Genomic DNA, 18,574 nt, shown 5'->3' on the forward strand with positions numbered 1-18,574 from the left:
ACAATGAAATTGTGCACCAAGGGTATATGATTATTTCACCCATTAGAATAAAGCAACAGGGCATGTTGAATCACATCCAATTTGGATAAATAAAAGTTAATATAAGAGCTGGAGTATTTCTCAGATTTGATATGTGTTCTGAGAATAATAATTTATTTCAATTTAACACGAAAGGTCTTTTAGAGATCCTATGCTAATTCAATATACATATTTAAAGGGCAAAATGTTAATGTTGAATTTTGACAGGAAGATGAAACTTAAGAGTAGGAATATAATTCTTATTCATACATGTATGATTTGGGGGCACCTTGATGACTTTTTCTGTCTTTTCTTAATCTATTATCAAAAAAGGAATACATTATTATTTAACCCCAAATCTTTGTTTTAGAGACTTAGAAGTGTCACCAATGAAAATACTGTAATCACTTTGAGTAAATATAACTATAGCACTTCTAGCTGTTAGCTTTGCTAGTGGTAAAATTGCTTTTATTTATGTGGTTTTCTGAATCTCCTGGTTGATTTCTGCGTATTTTAGCATTCTCATTCCTTTTAAGATCAGCATATCTATTTCTCAAGATTGCTATAAAATATATGTCCTTTACAATTACTGTGTTTCTGCCTTGTAAATTATTATGCTTATTTCTGCACGTCTCTCAATATATTACTGCTTTGTTGTAAGTATGTGAAACTTCACTAATACCTATCATCACATAGTCAGAGGGAAGAAGCATAGCATGGTAGAAGAGAGGCTTCTTTGATAATCCCATGATCTAATAAATGTCCATGCTCTGTAACAACTCATGTAGTTAGGCTCAACAATTAATCTTGACAATTAAGCTCAGTAATTATGAACTCTATGACTGTAACAGACTATGGTTGATTGTTCACAAAAACAGCCACGATTATTGCCTTTATTATTTCTATGGCCTTTTTATGGTAAAATTTTGCAGCTTTTCTATCAAGAGATGTAGTATCATTCCATATCCATTGAAGCTGGACTGGTCTTGTGACTTACAATTGTCAAAATAATGTCACAGAAATGGCAATGTAGCAGTTCCAAGCCTTGGCATCAGGAAATGCTACATCTTTCTGTCTTTTGTTTTCTTGAAATCCTGGACAGTTACCATATAAAAGAACCCAGACTCATAGAGGGTAACATTTGGACCAGAGCCATGGCAGCACAGTTGTCTCAGTTAGGAATGTTCTAGAGTAGTCACATCTCAGATGACTCAGCTCATCAAAGATGCAGTGCACCCAGGCAAAACCAAAAGAAGACCCATTTGAGCCCATCCTAAATTGCCAACACACAGATTTATCAACTAAATATATGATTATTTGTTATTTTATTACACTCACATTTGGCATGGCTTGTTACAAAGCAAAAGTTAACTGATACACAGATATTAACATGTTTAAGTTGAATATAAAAACATGTTCTTGTCTATTCTTTTGCAATAATTAAAAAGAAAATACATCTAAGGTTATTTCTAGTTCTTAGGTAACATTTCATATTACCTTTTCTTGTAAATGAATATAGCTTTGATTTTTTTGTCATATCAAATTCTAAACATGCGAGAAAATATGTTTTAATTGTAATTTTTTAAAGACTTCACTATAATGAAAATAAGAAAAATTATTCACTGTTTATTGGTGGTAAAAATATTTAATTGCATTCTTTTATAAAAATGCCATACTACTTTATTACATAATTAAATATTACATAATTACATTGTATAAAAATGTCATATTTGACAATTTATAAATGTAATAATGTTAGTTTCCATTTAAAACTGGCATTTGATACATTTTTAAGGATTAAACTTTCCCTGTCTGAGTCATAGAGGTTACCTTCAAAACATTATCACTTAGTCATTCAAATAACATACAAATTGTGCATTTTGAAAATTTCTTCACCGATAGAAAGAAATACAATGCTAATATATTTATCAATCAAAACTCATAATAACAGAACACTTTACCTGCACAAGAGTTTATGAGTGGCAGCAGAATTACCAGTTTCCATAGCAACCTCATTTCCACTTTCTAAGGTCAAAAATTTCTCCCATACAATCAGATGGAAAAAAAAGTTTATCTTCCAGTCAGTATCTCAAGAGTCTGAAAGAGACCAAATTGTCATGAAATGAAAAATGTACAAACATGAATATTTTAATAAGCATATATTTGCTGCATATTAATTCAATTTAGTATTAATATTATTATTCAAAATAAAGCAACCTAAATGGATGCTTTCTACACATACATTTGTTCTGCAAACTCCAGTAATTCCAGCTCATATTTTCTTAATTTCAATTCACACCTGAAATATTAGAAAACATTATTTGTCCTAATATCACAAGAAATAAAATTAATCTTGTGCTACAAAATTTCTGCAAGAAATCAATTTCTAGCAGTGTTATCTTTCAGGTATGACACATGCTTTTCCTAAGGGGTTGCATCATAATTTTCTTTAATTTATTTTGACATTTAAGCTATGTAGTGATAAATGAAATCAAGATAAAGTGTTAGTTTGGCCTTTAGCCCAAAAAAGAAATCTAATAAGAGGTTCATAAAAACTCCTAAACTGACAAAAACTTAGAATAAGCTCAGAATAAACTCATCTATGTCCATGGTCTGTAGCAACTCATGTAGGTAAGCTCAGCAACTAATCTTGACAATTAAGCTCAGTTATTATGAACTCTATGACTGTAAAAGAGTATGGTTGATTGTTTACAAAAACAGCCACTATTATTGCCTTTATTATTTCTATGACCTTTTTATGATATAATTTTGCAGCTTTTCTATCAAGAGATGTAGTAGGTTACATTTGATAAAACTATTATATATCAAGTGATAAGAGCCTTTGGAAACTTTAACATAGTGGAAACATATTTTATTGAAACCTTAAATATTTTTTGGAAGCATGTGGAGTTTAAGTGTGATGATAGTAAATAATAAAATTTTTATCAGTTCTCTGATGTATTTTTAAACTTTAAAAATCTTTCATTTCTTTCTGTCATGAGTTCCTTCATCTTAAACCAAAAACATTGATTGTATTTAACATTTAAATAAAATTTAAGTTAAATGCTTTCCAAATTTAATCAAAAGATAAAAATCACAGGAAGAAAAACAATATTCAGGGGTCAACATATATATTGAGTCAATGTTCTTTCTCAAATGTTCTCATATCTGACATTATCTTTCCAATCCTTTTGACACCACAACCTTTATCACCTTACATAAATTAGATCATATGTTATATCCATTGATTCATTTATTACATTTTCATAAACATTTATTTATTTGTTCCCTTTTATAATTACATTCTTTGCAAGACAATGGGCACTAAGGTGTTAATGGTGAGCCTAAATTCCTTCATTTCTACCTTTGAGGTACTGCTGTCTTGTGAGAGACATTTAACGAAAACAGAAAAACAAAAACAAAAAAACCTTACACACACAGGTAAATATTTGTGTAGTAAATATGATAATATTAAAGAAAAATGTAAGATGTATGAGATTTATAGGGTGTAGTTCAGTTAGCATTTTTTAGCTGAGGCTTGAAATACGAGTAGCTCTTTGCCAGGCAAAGAGTATGTGTACATGGGGTGAAAAGTGAAGAGTTGTAGGGATTACAATAGGTATGAAGGAAGGATGAGACTAGCTTCCTAAACAAAAGAGAGACAGTGTGCCCAGGTCCTATAGCAAGGCTTGAGTTGCATGTTCAAAGATGTGAGAAAGTCCAGTTTGATACTCAGAAGGACTGTGGCATGAGACAAGGTTGGAGAAAGGGAAAGAGGCTGAAATATACAAGACATTTAGGACATGTTAATGCATATGAATGTTGTACTTTCGGATTATAATTGAGAATTTAAAGCAGAACAGAATCAAAATTTACGTTGTATCTCTGGCCACCGTGGAGAATGAAAGAGATGGAGTAAAAAGTGGAATTATACAGAGTAATTAAAGGCTACATTTATAGTACAAGAAAGGAATAATGAAGGTTTTAAACAGAGTAGTGGCTTTGAAGATTAAAAATAAAATGGATCTCTGAATAGTCTTCCTGCCCTAAATCTCCTGTCCTTTCTACTCATTTAAATGTTACATCAAAATTTTCTTCCTAAAACAAAGATTGGTCCAATTATGCCTGTTTATTCAATGGAGAGTTTAATCGCTTTCAATTTCACAAACATCCAAAGTCTTTGGAATGATATTCAAGACTATACACAATAGGTTTCTCATCTTCCTTTTCTCACGAGACTACTACTAAATACTTCCAATCTTGTGACAAAGATCTATTTCCTGTGCAGCACGTGCATTAGGTATTATCTCTATATAGATGCATTTAATTAATATAGAATTCCTCCTTAGGGTCTGTATCTCTCTGAAAAACTGTACAATGGTAGCATGACCATAGATATTTGTTTTCACTGGACAGTTTCCATGTATCCAATTGTCATGGCAGAATTATCAATATTATCAATAGATTCTTTTTCTCAAAAGAGCCTCAGTTTATAACATAAATTATATGGTACACTTATTTAATGGATATTCATTTTTTTAACCAATAATTCTGTCTTCTTCTTGTGATAAAAGGTCTGTGACTTTCTTTTGAGGAACCATCTCCCTATATACCATCAGACAATACAGTCAGGGAGTTATTGCCTCCACCTTCCAGCTGCAGGAACCAGCATATGACCAGGTCATTGTCAATCAGTAATCTATTTCTTTGGCTACAATATTTTGTAAAGAATTCAGCATATTGCTTAATTGAAACCAATGGCAGTCAAAGCCAGGACCTTTGTCAATATTATTAGAAAAAGTATATAATCTCTCCATTAAGTTATCAAGAGATAATAAACCTGTTGATCTGGTGTATCTCACAACTGTTATCTTGACGGAAGTTTGCAGCCACAGCTAAAAACTTTCAATTCCCCTTCATGGACAGTTTGCTAAGGCTCTAGGCCAAATATATCCCTTATTAGGCTTTAATAATCCTGGGTTATAATACACATAGCTCCAAATACCATAGATCCCCAAATCTCTAACACCCAGAAATGGTCCCTACTTCCTTGGGCTAGAAAATTATTTAAAATACCCATTCCGCCGGAGACCTGCAAAGCCTAGTCATCTCTATCCTATTTTCCATTTGCAAGCTACCTCCAACAGTCCCAGCTTGCTGTAGTTCTGTTCCTGGGTACAATTTCCTTTGTGGACTTTGACTTATTTAGAGCTGCAAGAAGCAGAGTTCTGCTTTTTCTATATCTGAGTGTTATTGTGATTTATTCCATCATCCAAAGAACCTATAATCATACCCGGTATTGTAGAATCATGAAACATCTTACCTAAACCCCTGGAATTCTAAGATATGTGAGCCAAGAAGACAAATTTTTGCCTAGTCCTGTTTGTATTTTGTTTTTGTCTCCTTCTGCCTAAGTAATCTGACAAGCCCCACCCCCCACCTTTTTTTTATGAGATGGAGTTTCGCTCTTGTTGTCCAGGCTGGAGTACAATGGCACGATCTTAGCTCACTGCAACCTCTGCCTTCTGAGAGCAAGTGATTCTCCTGCCTCAGTCTCCCAAGTAGCTGGGATTACATGTGCATGCCACTATGCCTGGCTAATTTTGTATTTTTAGTAGAAACAGCGTTTCACCATGTTGGTCAGGCTGACCTTGAACTCCTGACGTACAGTGATCCATTCATCTTGGCCTCCCAAAGTGCTGGGATTATAGACATGAGCCACAGCACCTGGCCCCCTTTATTGTTTATCCCAAATTTATATGAAGTTTCTCTTAAAGATTCTAGAGCAGACTGACGCAATATATTTCTCCTAAGGCTTGCACTTATCAAAGACTCCATTATATTGCCAAGGTTTTTGTACTTTACCTTGATGATAAACACCATGTGTAACGCTTACTTATAATACTTGGCGTGGTGTCTAATGCAGAGCTCATAGCTATTCAGTAAGCATGAGCTAGGTTTGTATTTGACAGCTGAACAACCTAATATTACAGAGAAAAAGGCTACACTGGGAATCTAGAGATTTTGTTTCTATTATTGTCTCTTTCTCTTAACCAGCTGAGTAACATTGAGTGATTCATATACAATAACAGTGATTGTCAGTTTCCTCCTTTGAAAATTGGAGGGTTTGACCTAGAAGTCACCTTCAAGTTTCTTTCAGTTCTAATATTCTAAGATGGTTTGATTCCATCCAGTGTATAATTCATAGCAAATGTTGCCCTTTATCATCTGATTGCTTATCAGCATACTATAATGAGGGCAAAGCCCGAAAGATGTTTTATTTGGCATTCCTCTATCATACTAGCCTGAATAGCTAATACTTATGCATCAGTTGCCATTTGTAAAAGTTTCATTCGTAAAAGTTTAAATGCCTAAGGAAGGAGAATACTCTGGCTCAATGACAACAATGCAAATAAGAAAAGTGTAGTTACATACTCACAGCAGAATAGAGTAGAAATATTCAGTAAGTGAAATTTATGCTAGTCACTGACATGCAAAATAGCCACAGGAATTAATTCTAGGTTCCTGGAATCCTACAGGTCACTTGAGGCAAAATGGACTAATAAAGGAAAATCAGGATGTAAATCTAACGCAAAGAAACTTCTAGAACTTAAAAAGATTCTCAAAAATGTATCACCAGCATTTTGTTTTAGGTGAGGTCTTTTAAATGATAATTTGGCCCAGAGTAGTGAGTATCTTGGTTCATAAACTAACTTCTGAGAATATTGTTCTGTCACTAATGGATAAAATTTGTCCCCCCAGACCACGTGTATTTACTTTTACTTGCATGAAATTTTTCAGTACAAAAGTAACAATTTCAAACACTTCAAGAAAAGAGTATGTACAGGTCCATAATCCCTTTTCTTGCGATTAAAAAAAAATATTTGAAAGTTGAAAATTACATGTAAACTTGGTGGCAAAATTTATTTGGTGGCAGAGAACTGTCCCCAAGCAATACACACCAAGCAATGTGTGGTTGCTTAGATCTTTTCACTCAACTTGTTATAAATATTGATGTATTTTTCTGCTGAAACAAAGATGTTGGTTGATGATAAGTGTATTGCTCATTGGACATATACATACATATATATATACACACACACACAAATTTATATGTACCTTTAATGTACATATCTATCTATAATACATATATACATGCATATAAAAATACATATAAATTTGTACACACATATCTATAAGTATATAGAAATACATATAAATTTGTACACATAAATTTATAAATATATAGAAACACATATAAATTTGTACCACATTGCCTTTCTAAAGGCTAAAACAAGGGTCAGCAAACCAAGCCTGTTGACCAAATCTGGCCCTTTGCCTTTTTTTGGTAAATAAAATTTCACTGCAACCCAACATGCCCATTTATTGATGTATTGTCTATGGCTGTTTTTGTGCTACAAAGGCAGGGCTGAATAGTTGCTCCAGAGACCACATGTCTTGCAAAGCTGAACCTATTTATTATCTGACCCTTTCTGGCTTTCGTGCTTCTGGAATTTCTTTTGCTGATCTCTTGTTTAATGAATTCTAAACTCTAAAACACATTTGGCTGTGACGATTTCTGTTAAAGGATTATCCAACTGTATTTCTCTAACTCAATGTATACATACTCAACAAGAATACCATGTATTTAGTAGAAAAAGATGCAATCCTGTATTTTGAAGTAGCTTCAGACTGTGAGCCCTGTCTTTATATGACCTCTTCTCACCATGTTTCACTGACTTGCTTCTGATCCCTGAAGGCAGATGAAAGAACTCAGAAATTATTGCTGTGACAGTGAGGTTATACACAGTGCTAATTATACTTAAACCAGACAACATTAAGACTTTCTCTGTTTGGTTTGGAATAATCATGTTTTATTTTTATTTTTATTTTTTTTTAGGAATGGAAAAGTTTCACTCACTCTATTTCCTGGCTTTAAAACCATTCGTTAGTCTGTAAATGTGCACAATTGCCAGGAAACCAGAAATAAATGCAGAAGTCAAATAATGGCTGGACCTCAGGCATCAGGAGAATTCTGGAAGGTGGCTGCCATGTTAAACTTTGGTTTGTCCAGCAGACTTGAGAGACAATGAAAATTAACCTAAACAGAGATGGCATCTATGTTTTTCTCTCATTTATCTTTTACACAGGAGTTTTCCAGCTTTTTTTTTTTTTTTTTTTTTTTTTTTTTCGGTGAGAACTAGGTTCAATTTCTTGAATAAAAAGACGGGGTAGATGTGCACTCATAGCTCTGTAATAAGCTTCTGAAAGGTGCTCATGAAGGATTGGTACTTCCCAATCTAACTTAGAAGCTACAGAAAATGTCTAAAATAATTTAAGACATCTCTATGGTGGGGGAAAATAGGAAATTATTCCTGTCCAATTCTCTCAACATTGTGCTTTTTAATTTCTATAAATACATCTAGGCAACACCGACTTGGACACTGGAGAATTATGTGCATTAATACATACTGTTTATGGAAATCCTCAGGTCAATTACAAATTATACCTTTTTCTTACCTCTTTTGCAGTACATGAAATGATTTTCTCACATTGGCTGCAGGAAAAGTAGAAACTACTACTGAAAGGCTTTGGTTATTGCTGTAAGTGCGGGCAGTAGGATGGTCAATGGAGGAATATTACTTTGAAATATTGGGCAGCTTCTCTCTCTAATTGTCTTACTGGTGTTGCTTTAGTTTATCAGGAAATCATTGTTGCAAGTGCGTGACTTCTAATGGGCTTCATTCTCCCCTTATTTACAGCAACAGTGTTTTAACACTAAAGGATTTCATAGCAAAGATCAAGAACAATTTTCAGTTGTCATGTTCATCATCAAAACAAATGTGTGCAGTACTAATTGCCCTTTTGTTTTTAATTGACCAGTTAATTAGCTAAACCAGATAGATTAAAAATCTCAAATTCACTTTCTTCAGGTAGCTCTACAGTTTTATTTCAGTGTGATAAAAATCCATGGCCAGAAGGAAGAGAAGATTTTTAATAATTTTTATAACAGATTTCCAACTTTAGCATTCATGAAGTTATTTACTATCAAGCTAAATCAATAATAAATTAAAAAGTGAACTATTTGTGATCTGAGAAAAATATAGTATAGACTAGGAAACCCCACCACCATTAAGTCAGGCAAAGTAGCAAGATAAATTGTGCCATCAAATTCTTTGTTTTCAGAATATAATGCTATCACTTATGATAATTGTTATGCCAAGCTCTCAAAATAGGCAGTCATAATAGATGATAGATTAGTAGAAAAATACAACACAGCGTGTTAATGTGATCATAGAAGAAGCAGTACTGCTTTTCTTAGAGGAGCCATGATTACTTGTTAAGTTGTTAACAGCATGAAATAAATGCAAATATGTTTGTTATGGAAATAGTCAGAATAATTTCTACAATTTTTTTTTTTTAATCAGAGAAACCAAGCTGTAGATCTTAACTCAGTCATCAAGAGAGTCTCTGTCATATGCCTTTTGCTTGAGGCCATGGAGTCTTGCTGAAAGATACTAGTGTGAAGAAATTAGTTTTAAGATTGCTGAAAAATGATACTTTCAATGAATTTCAGAATTGAAAGAAACTATATGGATAATAGAGGCCAGCTTTCTACTTTCATAGCTGAGGAAACCAAGGCCTAGAGGAGATAAGTAGTTGTCATTATTTATATAAATAGGTGATAGTTAACTAAATATAGTTTAGTTCATGACCTAGAATGAGACCTGGGACTTGAAGGCAGATCCCTGATTGAGGGTCCCCTCTACTATGTGACCTCTTGATCTGGGACACCGTACACATCACCAAAGCATAGCTCCAGCCTCTGTGTGCACGTGTTTTTCAACCTGCAATGTGCACGTAATTATATTTTATAGAAATGCTCTTTGTATTTATATTAATCAGAATACGAGAATGTGGATGAGTGATGGTGCTATAGCTTTGAGGATTTGTAATGTTGACTTTCCATTGCCAAAAAGGTAACAAGAAATACTTATTCATTGGGAAAATCTGAGTTTGCTAGACTTTCCACAGTCAGGGAGAATAGAACTTGGCAGAGTTGTAATACTTTCTCAGAAGGAGAAGTAAGTGGATGATATTGTTAATACAAACTAGAAATGGCCTGAGAAGAAATTCATACTTCTATATTTGAGTCCTTGTGGACCAACTGTAACCTAACTTAATAGGTAGATGAGATTGAAAACCTAACTTAGGAATATGTGCCTATAACAATTGCTGAACCTTGGCCAATCCCAGCAGCCATGCTTCAACCAGTCATACACTGCTGAGTGTTCAAACTGCCAGTCTGTAATCAATCCAGCTGTTTCTGTACCTCACTTCTGATTTTTGTATGTCACTTCCCTTTTATTTTCTCCAAATTTGTTTTGATGACAAAGTATCCCTGGCATCTCTCCAAATCTGCTGTGATTCTGGGGGTTGTCTCAGAATCAGGGGTTGCCTGATTTTTGAATTGTTCATTGCTCAATTAAAGTCCTTTAAATGTAATTCAACTGAAGTTTCTTTTCTTTTCTTTTTTTTTAATAATATTTTTAGGGCTTCATGATCTGGGTTAAGTGATTTTAAGGTTGTTCTTGCAAGATGAGGAGCTGGTTAGAAGTGAGTAGAGATTAGGGTATAATAGCTTTAATTTGGTAAGTACAAGAAGGTCAGGCTCTTGATACAGATGGTGATGTTGGTCTTGAAAAGTAAGTTTTATCCTCTAGAAGCAATTTCCTGAAGCAAGTAGCTAAATTGTTTATGCTTTCAGTGTCGTTTAGTATAGGGATAGAAAATCATGCTAGTTTCAGCTCTCAGCAATGAATTCAATAATAGAATGCAGGGACTACTTACTAACTACTAAAGCAGAGACTGGGAAATCTTTTCTGTAAAAGACTGTAAAGGACTAGATTGCAAATACATCCAGCCCTGTCGCTGTTGCACTGTTGCCACTGTTAAACTGTAGTATTAGGATGCAAAACTAGTCTTACTCAAGACATAAACAAATGGAAGTGGCAGTTTTTGAAATAAACACTTTATTTACAAAAAACAGGTGAAGAATAATTAATTCATGGCCATAGTTTTCCAACCCCTGGGCTAAAAGTTGGCCTACAGAGAAGTTTCTAGTGGTAAGTTCTCAGCCCAATCCTATTGGATATTTGATTAACCTAAGAATCACAGAAAGCTAGAAGAGATAGTGAGTGTATCAGATAGCAGAAATCAGAAATATCTGGAATGAAAATAATGAAGTAGATACATACATACAAATAGATATATAATTATATAGATATAATATATAACACATATACGTAAGTAAAATGACAAGCAGCAGATTTTCTTTTCAGTGTTTTTGCTTTCTCATATTTTCCAATTTAAAAAAAAAAAAAACTAAATAAAACAATAATATAGCAAGATCCTATTCAGGAATGTGTGCAAAGCACTTTCTAAAATTTTGTTTTGGGGGAAATATAAATAGACTTATCTGCAAGCAATATTAGAGCAGTAGGGGAAAGATCCCTCCCTTTTTGAATGTATTTAAGAAAAAGTGGTCACACTACAGAAAATGTTTCTTTCTCTTCTGTTTTGCTGCAGTTGTCAAATTAAAGAAAAACAAATGAAACAGATCAGTGTCAGCCAAAACAGTAAATAAAGATGTTATTTAATAAGAATATGTACTAAGTAACATATTTAAATTTTAAAAATGACCTGCTTAAATATATTGAGTAGGAGTAGAGTGAGTTAAAGTGGCTTTGCTTCAATTCACATTTGAAAAAAAAAAGCAGATAAGAAAATTCTATAGTGTGAAGTTGGACCAACATTCAGTGTTTGCTTATCTTGTTACACAGTTGCTAAAAATCTGGCATTTCTCAGGTTGCATTAATAAAAACATGGTGTCCAAAACCAGGGAGGTGCTAGTTCCATCCTGACCTGCACTTGTGTAACTACACAGAGGGATTGTGTTCTCTCTGAGCATCATGGTTTAGGAGGAACTTTGACAAATTGAAATACTCTCCTGGGGAGCAGTGCAAGGATGATGAAGTGGCTGAGAGCCATGACTTATGAGGGTCAGTGAAAAGAAATGAGTATGTTTAGCCTGGGGAAGAGAGGATTTAGCAGGCAGAGGAGAGCCATCTTCAAATATTTGAAGGGCTGCCTTGTGGAAGAAAGATTAAACTTATTATTTGTGTCTCAGGAGAGCAAAACTGGGACCAAATAGTGGACATTTCAGGGCAGCAAATTTCAGCTTAATATCAGCCCTGAGCATTTTAACAAGTAGAATTGTTTAGCCAGTGGTTAAGTGCACCGGCTTTGAAACCTAAACCATCTGGAATTCCATTCTTCAAATCTACCAGACACTTAATAGCTTGGTGACTTTAGAAGAGGTAAACTAGTTTTCTAAGCCTGGATTACATGATAATTACAATGGAAAAAGTAGCATCTACCTCATGGGGTTCATAAGAGAATTCAATGAGTTTGTACATACAAAGTGCAATGTTTTTTTCCATGAGATGCATAGGGCTCTATGTCTAGGAGTAGAAAAATGACACCTTTTTTAGTATATTATAAATAATATTTCTGATCAAGTAGAAGTTCAACTAGATGACCTCTGAAACACTTTTAAACTTGCAGCTCTTTATTACTATATAGGAACAGGATGCTAAAAACCCTCTGATCCAGGGGTCATCAACTGGTAGTCTAACAGGTTCTCAAAAAGAGTGTTTAAAAATTGGAAAATTACATATAAAAATGAACATTGACTTCTCATTAAATATCTGAAAATTTGGCATCACTAGTCCATATTTCCATGCAGTAAAAATAGAACAAAAAGTCATTAACAAGCACAAATATCAGGAGTGACTGGCCCTTTAACACAAGCATTTGCCATAGTTTGGGGGACACCCCCTATTGTCTCACACCTAGTCCCTTCACTCTTTCATATTACCTGCCCAGTCTTGGAAGGCATTGTGTATGGCATCTCTGCACTATAGCAGGTAAGCAAGATAGCTGGAAGCAGAGTCGTTTAAGACTGTGTGACAGGGTAGAAAAATAGGAGGAGGAAGAGACAGAATGGGATGCCAGGAGGTAGGCTGAAATGGAAAATAATGAGAATAATAGTAATAATAGAATTTATCAAATACTGAACAGAAGCGAGATTCTATGCCAGGAGTTGCATGCACTGCCTCATTTCATCTTCATGGCAGTCAAATAAGGGGTATACAATTATTGCTTTCATTTTACAGGTGAAGAGACTGAAACTGGGAGGAACTAAGTAACCGGACAAAGTGCACACAGCTAATAAGTGGCAGAAAAATCCCTCATTTGACCAGTATCATCATAATTCTAAATCCATGTTTTTCATCACAATGGCCAGTCTTACAGACTTTACAGTTTTGCCCAAAGCTTACTCTGGGAGATTTTGCTCAAATCTGAACATTGAAAAGGAAACATTTCTACTTATTAGAGGTGCAAATTGAGGACTCCCACACTAAGTTGTTATAAAGCTAGATGGCACTGGGTAAGGGTTCCTACAGTGTGTTTATGGCACTTAAAAAAAGTACCATGCAGCTAAATAATATGCAAAATTCAAGGTTAAATAAGGCGAAACAGTTTATTTCCTGCGGGATTTCTGTATCTCTCCAGTGCCAATGTATATTACAGAACTTGAAGACAGGGGTATAGCCTGCACTGTTTCCCAAACTTCCATGATCATAGGATTCAGTTTTCTGTAGTGCTTTTTAACAGTGAATGCTTCCCAGAACACACTTTGGGAAAGTCTAATCAAGGGGAAAGAGGCACGGACAATAATTACAGAGGTCTCAGAATCCTAACTGTGTCAATAGCTAACAACGTAGTTTGTGTAAGTCTTAGAACTTCTGTTCTTGGGTTGCCCACTGTAAATATTGTGACAATACTACCTACCACACAGACTGCTCCTAATTTTTTTAGGGTCAATTAATAAAGGATGTAATAGAGCTCTCTAAATTTCAAAGAGCCCAAGATATCCACAAGAGATTAACTTACGAAATTTTCTCTGTTTTATAAAAGTGGTCAGGAAAATTGGGTGGATTTTAACTCCTTTCATGCCAATCAGTGACTCTCTGACCACCCAAGATGGCATAACTTCCTCTATTTTGAGACAGAGTCTTGCTCTGTTGCCCAGGCTCGAGTGCAGTGGTGCAATGGCGGCTCACTGCAACCTCTGCCTCCCAGGTTCAAGCAATTTTCCTACCTCGGCCTCCCGAGTAGCTGGGATTACCGGCGTTCACCACCATGCCTAGTTAATTTTTTGTATTTTTAGTAGAGACGGGGTTTCACCGTGTTGGTCAGACTGATCTTGAACTCCGACCTCAGGTGATCCACCCACCTCGGCCTCCCAAAGTGCTGAGATTATAGGCGTGAGCCACTGCACCCGGCCTCATAACTTCTTTTTAATAATGCATAGAAATGTGAATTTTCTGACCTACCCAGAAAAGAATTATTGAAACTAATATATATAACATATATAGTAGTGTATATGCAGTGTATTCATATGTGTGTGTGTGTGTGTATATATATATATAGCACAATAAATACACTAAAACCGTGCAGTTCTGAGCTCTCTCCTGAGAAAGAATGCACTTTCTTCCAAGCGTATCCATTAGAAGAAGGAAAGGGGAAAATAATCACAGAGCACTGACAGCAGGATGTACACTGATTCCATTCTGTTCCTGTTGGCTAAGGTTCATGGTCCCCAGCCCCTGGACAATTGGACCTTTTGCCTTCTCTTCCATCAACCCATCCCCTGATATGTGCTCCCATTGGCAATCCTGACCTCACAGAAATAGGAGTCGCCTTGGGAGGAAAATGTGGTTGCCTGTCAACAGTGATGCTGCAAAACTCTGGGAAATTTCTCTGCAATAGAGAGGCAAGAATTTTGAAATAATAAAAATAAAAAAGAGTGAGAAATAGCGTTACTCATTTGGGAACAGGGAATGCTATTTCATCTCAGTATCTTAGGTGCCCTGGCTTTTAGACATTGCGGAAACTTAAATCAGGCATTACTTTGTTGAGGGTGGGTTATTTTTGCAAAATACATGACTGCTGAGCAGAAATACTTTGTGGTATGGGGCCTGGGGGTCCAACCTCTTCCCTCAGCCCTTTGCAAATTGTATCCAAAGGAGATACAATTTGCATACAAAGAAATTCACCCACTGACCTCATGATACATTTCTCCAAGGGCAGGGGATTAAAATATTATCTAAGATTTTTCAACACTGCTTGTGTGCTTCCTGCATTCTTACTAACAGCAGACATTGCCACCTTCTAATATCTGGAAATTCATGTTTATATAAATAGTGCCCTGCTTTTGTAAACTGATTTATAATGTGAAAGATGCTTTCTTAGATAAATTGTCTCATTTGATTTTTTAAACTACCCAGAAAAAAAAAAAAAAAAAAAAAAAAAAAAAACAACTGAGGTTCAGGGAGATTAACTAACTTTCCTGTAACCACAGAGGATAAATTCTTCATATTCTTTTAAAAGCATTGTTTTACATTTTGTACCCTCTAAATGTAGGTGACTTGGGACAAAACTATGATCTTAATTTGTATCCAGGTCTAGGCAAGAGTATCATGGGCTATAGCAGTGTGGAGGGGATTATGTCAGGATGCTAAAATCACACTTACAGGGAAGAAAAAATACCTTCTGCAGAGCTTCCCCAAGGGCTTAGGTTAACTAGCTCAGTGGAAAGAACACTGGGCCAGGAACCCAAAGGACTCTGTGACAGTCCTACTACTTATCATCAGCAACATTAGTTGAGTAAATGGAGCAACAGCTCTGGTCTCAGATTTCCAAATTGAGATGGGAGAGCAGGCAACTCAATAAAGACAAGTGTAAAAGTCAAGATGCTGTGGTGAAAAGGAGGAGGCCGACTTCCAAGTAATATAACACTACTTCGAGTAATGGACCAAAAGCACATCGATGTTATACGGTCAGTCTGGGCCTTGTACCCAGATCTTTTGACCCAGATTGATTGTGAAGGTACTTTTGAGAAAACATCCAGGAAGGAAAGGGCTGTAGTGAGATCCACAGCAGTGTGTTGCTCTAGATACTGCCTTTGCTTCAGTCTTGATGGTGACCAGTCAGATTTAGAGGATTCAAGGAAGGAAAGAAAAATATGAGAATACATGTTTCCCTAACAGTAATCCTTTTTCCCTGCATGATGTCATCAGAAGTCCTAATTCTAGAGCATAGCTACCAACATAATCTAGGAGTTTATTTTGCTTGGCCCTGAGCTCACATATCCAAGACAGCATTGACTTTGTCAGTCTCCCCGTGTCTGTAGGAAAATGGAAAAGAAAATAAAATCACTGACTGGCTCCATGAGTGCTCAAGAGGGGGCAGTCACAGCTGAGTCCATGCTATATAGCCAGGCTGCCCATGTTTAAATCTGGCCTGTGCCTCTCACTAGGTGAAGGATTTGTGTGGGTTACTTAACTCTTCTGTGCCTTAGTTTCCTCGTCGTAAAATGGGGCTAATAATGGTAGCTACTTTCCACATTTAAGGCGAGGATAAGTTTATTCATATAAACCGCTTAGAACAATATTTTATAGGCAGTCTGCACTCAATACATACTAGCTGCTATTATTATTATTACTACAAAAGTAAGTTCAAAACAATCAAATTGAAAAGATCAGGTTATTTGAAGAATGTCTTATCTTTGTTTACGTTGGTCCATCTCCTTGGAATTCTCTAATTTTATTATTGTCAAGATTCAATGACCTTATTCTACGAAAATTTTCATTAAACCTTCATTTAAAAGTATTTCCACTTTCTTTTCAACTTCTAATCGATTTATCTTTAATAAATGAATAAATAAAATATTCATGGCATGTCTCCTTTTACGACATATTGCTTGGTGTATTTTTCAGGATCTTGTGTATGTGTCCTTATGTATGTGATGCATTAAATAATATTCATTCAGTGAATGAGTGGGTGACTGGTTGCTACTTATGAGTACCTTAAATGTATTTCAGGAATATTATAGAAAGAGCCTCGCAGAAGCAATAATAATTTTGATTCATTGTTCTTCCTGTTATCTTGATAGAATTCAGTACAGTCTCCTTGAAAACAGATACATACGACTTTTTTAAATAAGGGGAATGAAGAAAACCAAGCAGGTTTAAGCTGAACTAACTGTCATCAAGTGACTGTTATTCAAACACTCTAGAAGAGGGAAAGAAGTGAAATTCTTTCTGCAGTAAAGTGACCCCCAGCAAGGATGATATCATCCACCTACATCTTCACTTTTTTTTTTTTTTTGTTTGTTTTTTTAGACAGAGTTTCCCTGTGTTATCCAGGCTGAAGTGCAGTAGTGGGATCACAGCTCACTGTAACCTTGAAATCCTGGGTTCAAATGATCCTCTTGCCCCAAACAGGGTCTCGCTATGTTGCCCAGGCTCTTCTCAAACTCCTTGTCTCAAATGATTCTCCTGCCTCAGCTTCTCAAAGGGCTGGGATCGCAGGATTGAACCACCATACCCAGCCCACATTTCAAAAAACATAAAGCTCTGGTGTGTCATCAATGAGACAACTGATTTTTATGACACCAGAGTAGGTGCATCTCTAGAAAGAAAAAATATTTTGTAATCTGTATGTAAACTCTAATGGCATAAACTTGACCTCCCAAATATAAAGTGATATTTGAGCACATCCCATTTTTGACTTATTGGTCGCAAACAGATTTTTAAAAAATATGAGCTTGAAAAAGTATTGATCATATTGCAAGATGTTATTCAGAGGTTTTAGAGTAAAAGAAACATAAGCACAGTTACATATTTTAGAAGCGTCAGGCTCAATCTGCTTGTCAATTCCCAGGACATACTAGTTTTTCAGAGGATGTACGCATATAAATAAACTAAATGCATATAGAAGAGCACATATATCTTTTCTTTCCAAATTGCTTTCCTTCACTCTACCTGACATAAACTCCCTGACGTCCTGGCCAGAGTGGTATTTTTGGCACAATATTGTTCCTGATTTCTCTGTTGCCTCCTGGGGACCTGCCTTTCAAACATCTAATGTGAATTTTCTCATGAATGCCAATGATATATGGCTACATTTTTCCTTCGAACTTTCCATCCCCCAGGCACTCCAAGTACTCTGTGACTACTTTCAAGATATTCATAACAAGGTGAATAGCAATTACTTGTAATAGAAGATAGAAAAGGCAAAGGGCATTTTTATTGGTTCTAGGAAGATTTATCTACCTTGATACAGCATTTACTGAAAAATTCTTATCACCCCAGAGTATGACGAATGACCACTTCTGTCTCAGTTCTATCCCTGGAGGTTCCCAGGTGCTAACTGCCTTGAGGTCTTCCTTGCCACACAGAGAAGTTAGTCTCCATTCATTCTTGCGTGTTAACTTCACTTGAGTGTAGTGAGCAGTGAACACTTTATTCACTCCCAATTCAAATCAAAATAAGGGTTTAATTTGCTTCCCTGTCTTCTGGGGCTAATCTCCATTCATTGAACACTCATACTCCCATTAACTCAAGGAGAACAACCCCCTAAGCAG

The 18,574-nt window shown here is 35.5% G+C and overlaps 1 protein-coding gene across 11 annotated transcripts in view; it reads right to left on the bottom strand.

Moving 5' to 3' along the window:
* CNTN6 (contactin 6) overlaps positions 1-18,574 on the bottom strand; it is a 307,467-nt gene that overhangs the window by 247,999 nt on the left and 40,894 nt on the right. For 9 of the 11 annotated variants that reach the window (XM_026446862.2, XM_026446867.2, XM_026446875.2 and 6 more), the window contains one exon: positions 1,980-2,115. The exons of the other annotated variants lie outside the window; for them this stretch is intronic. In XM_026446862.2, coding sequence (XP_026302647.1) covers positions 1,980-2,034 — 55 coding nt within the window. In that variant the 5' untranslated portion in view covers positions 2,035-2,115. The remainder of the gene's footprint in view (positions 1-1,979; positions 2,116-18,574) is intronic. 11 annotated transcript variants of the gene reach the window in all.

The sequence above is a fragment of the Piliocolobus tephrosceles genome, chromosome 2 (genome assembly GCF_002776525.5).
Source record: "Piliocolobus tephrosceles isolate RC106 chromosome 2, ASM277652v3, whole genome shotgun sequence".
In the NCBI taxonomy this organism is placed as follows: domain Eukaryota; kingdom Metazoa; phylum Chordata; class Mammalia; order Primates; family Cercopithecidae; genus Piliocolobus; species Piliocolobus tephrosceles.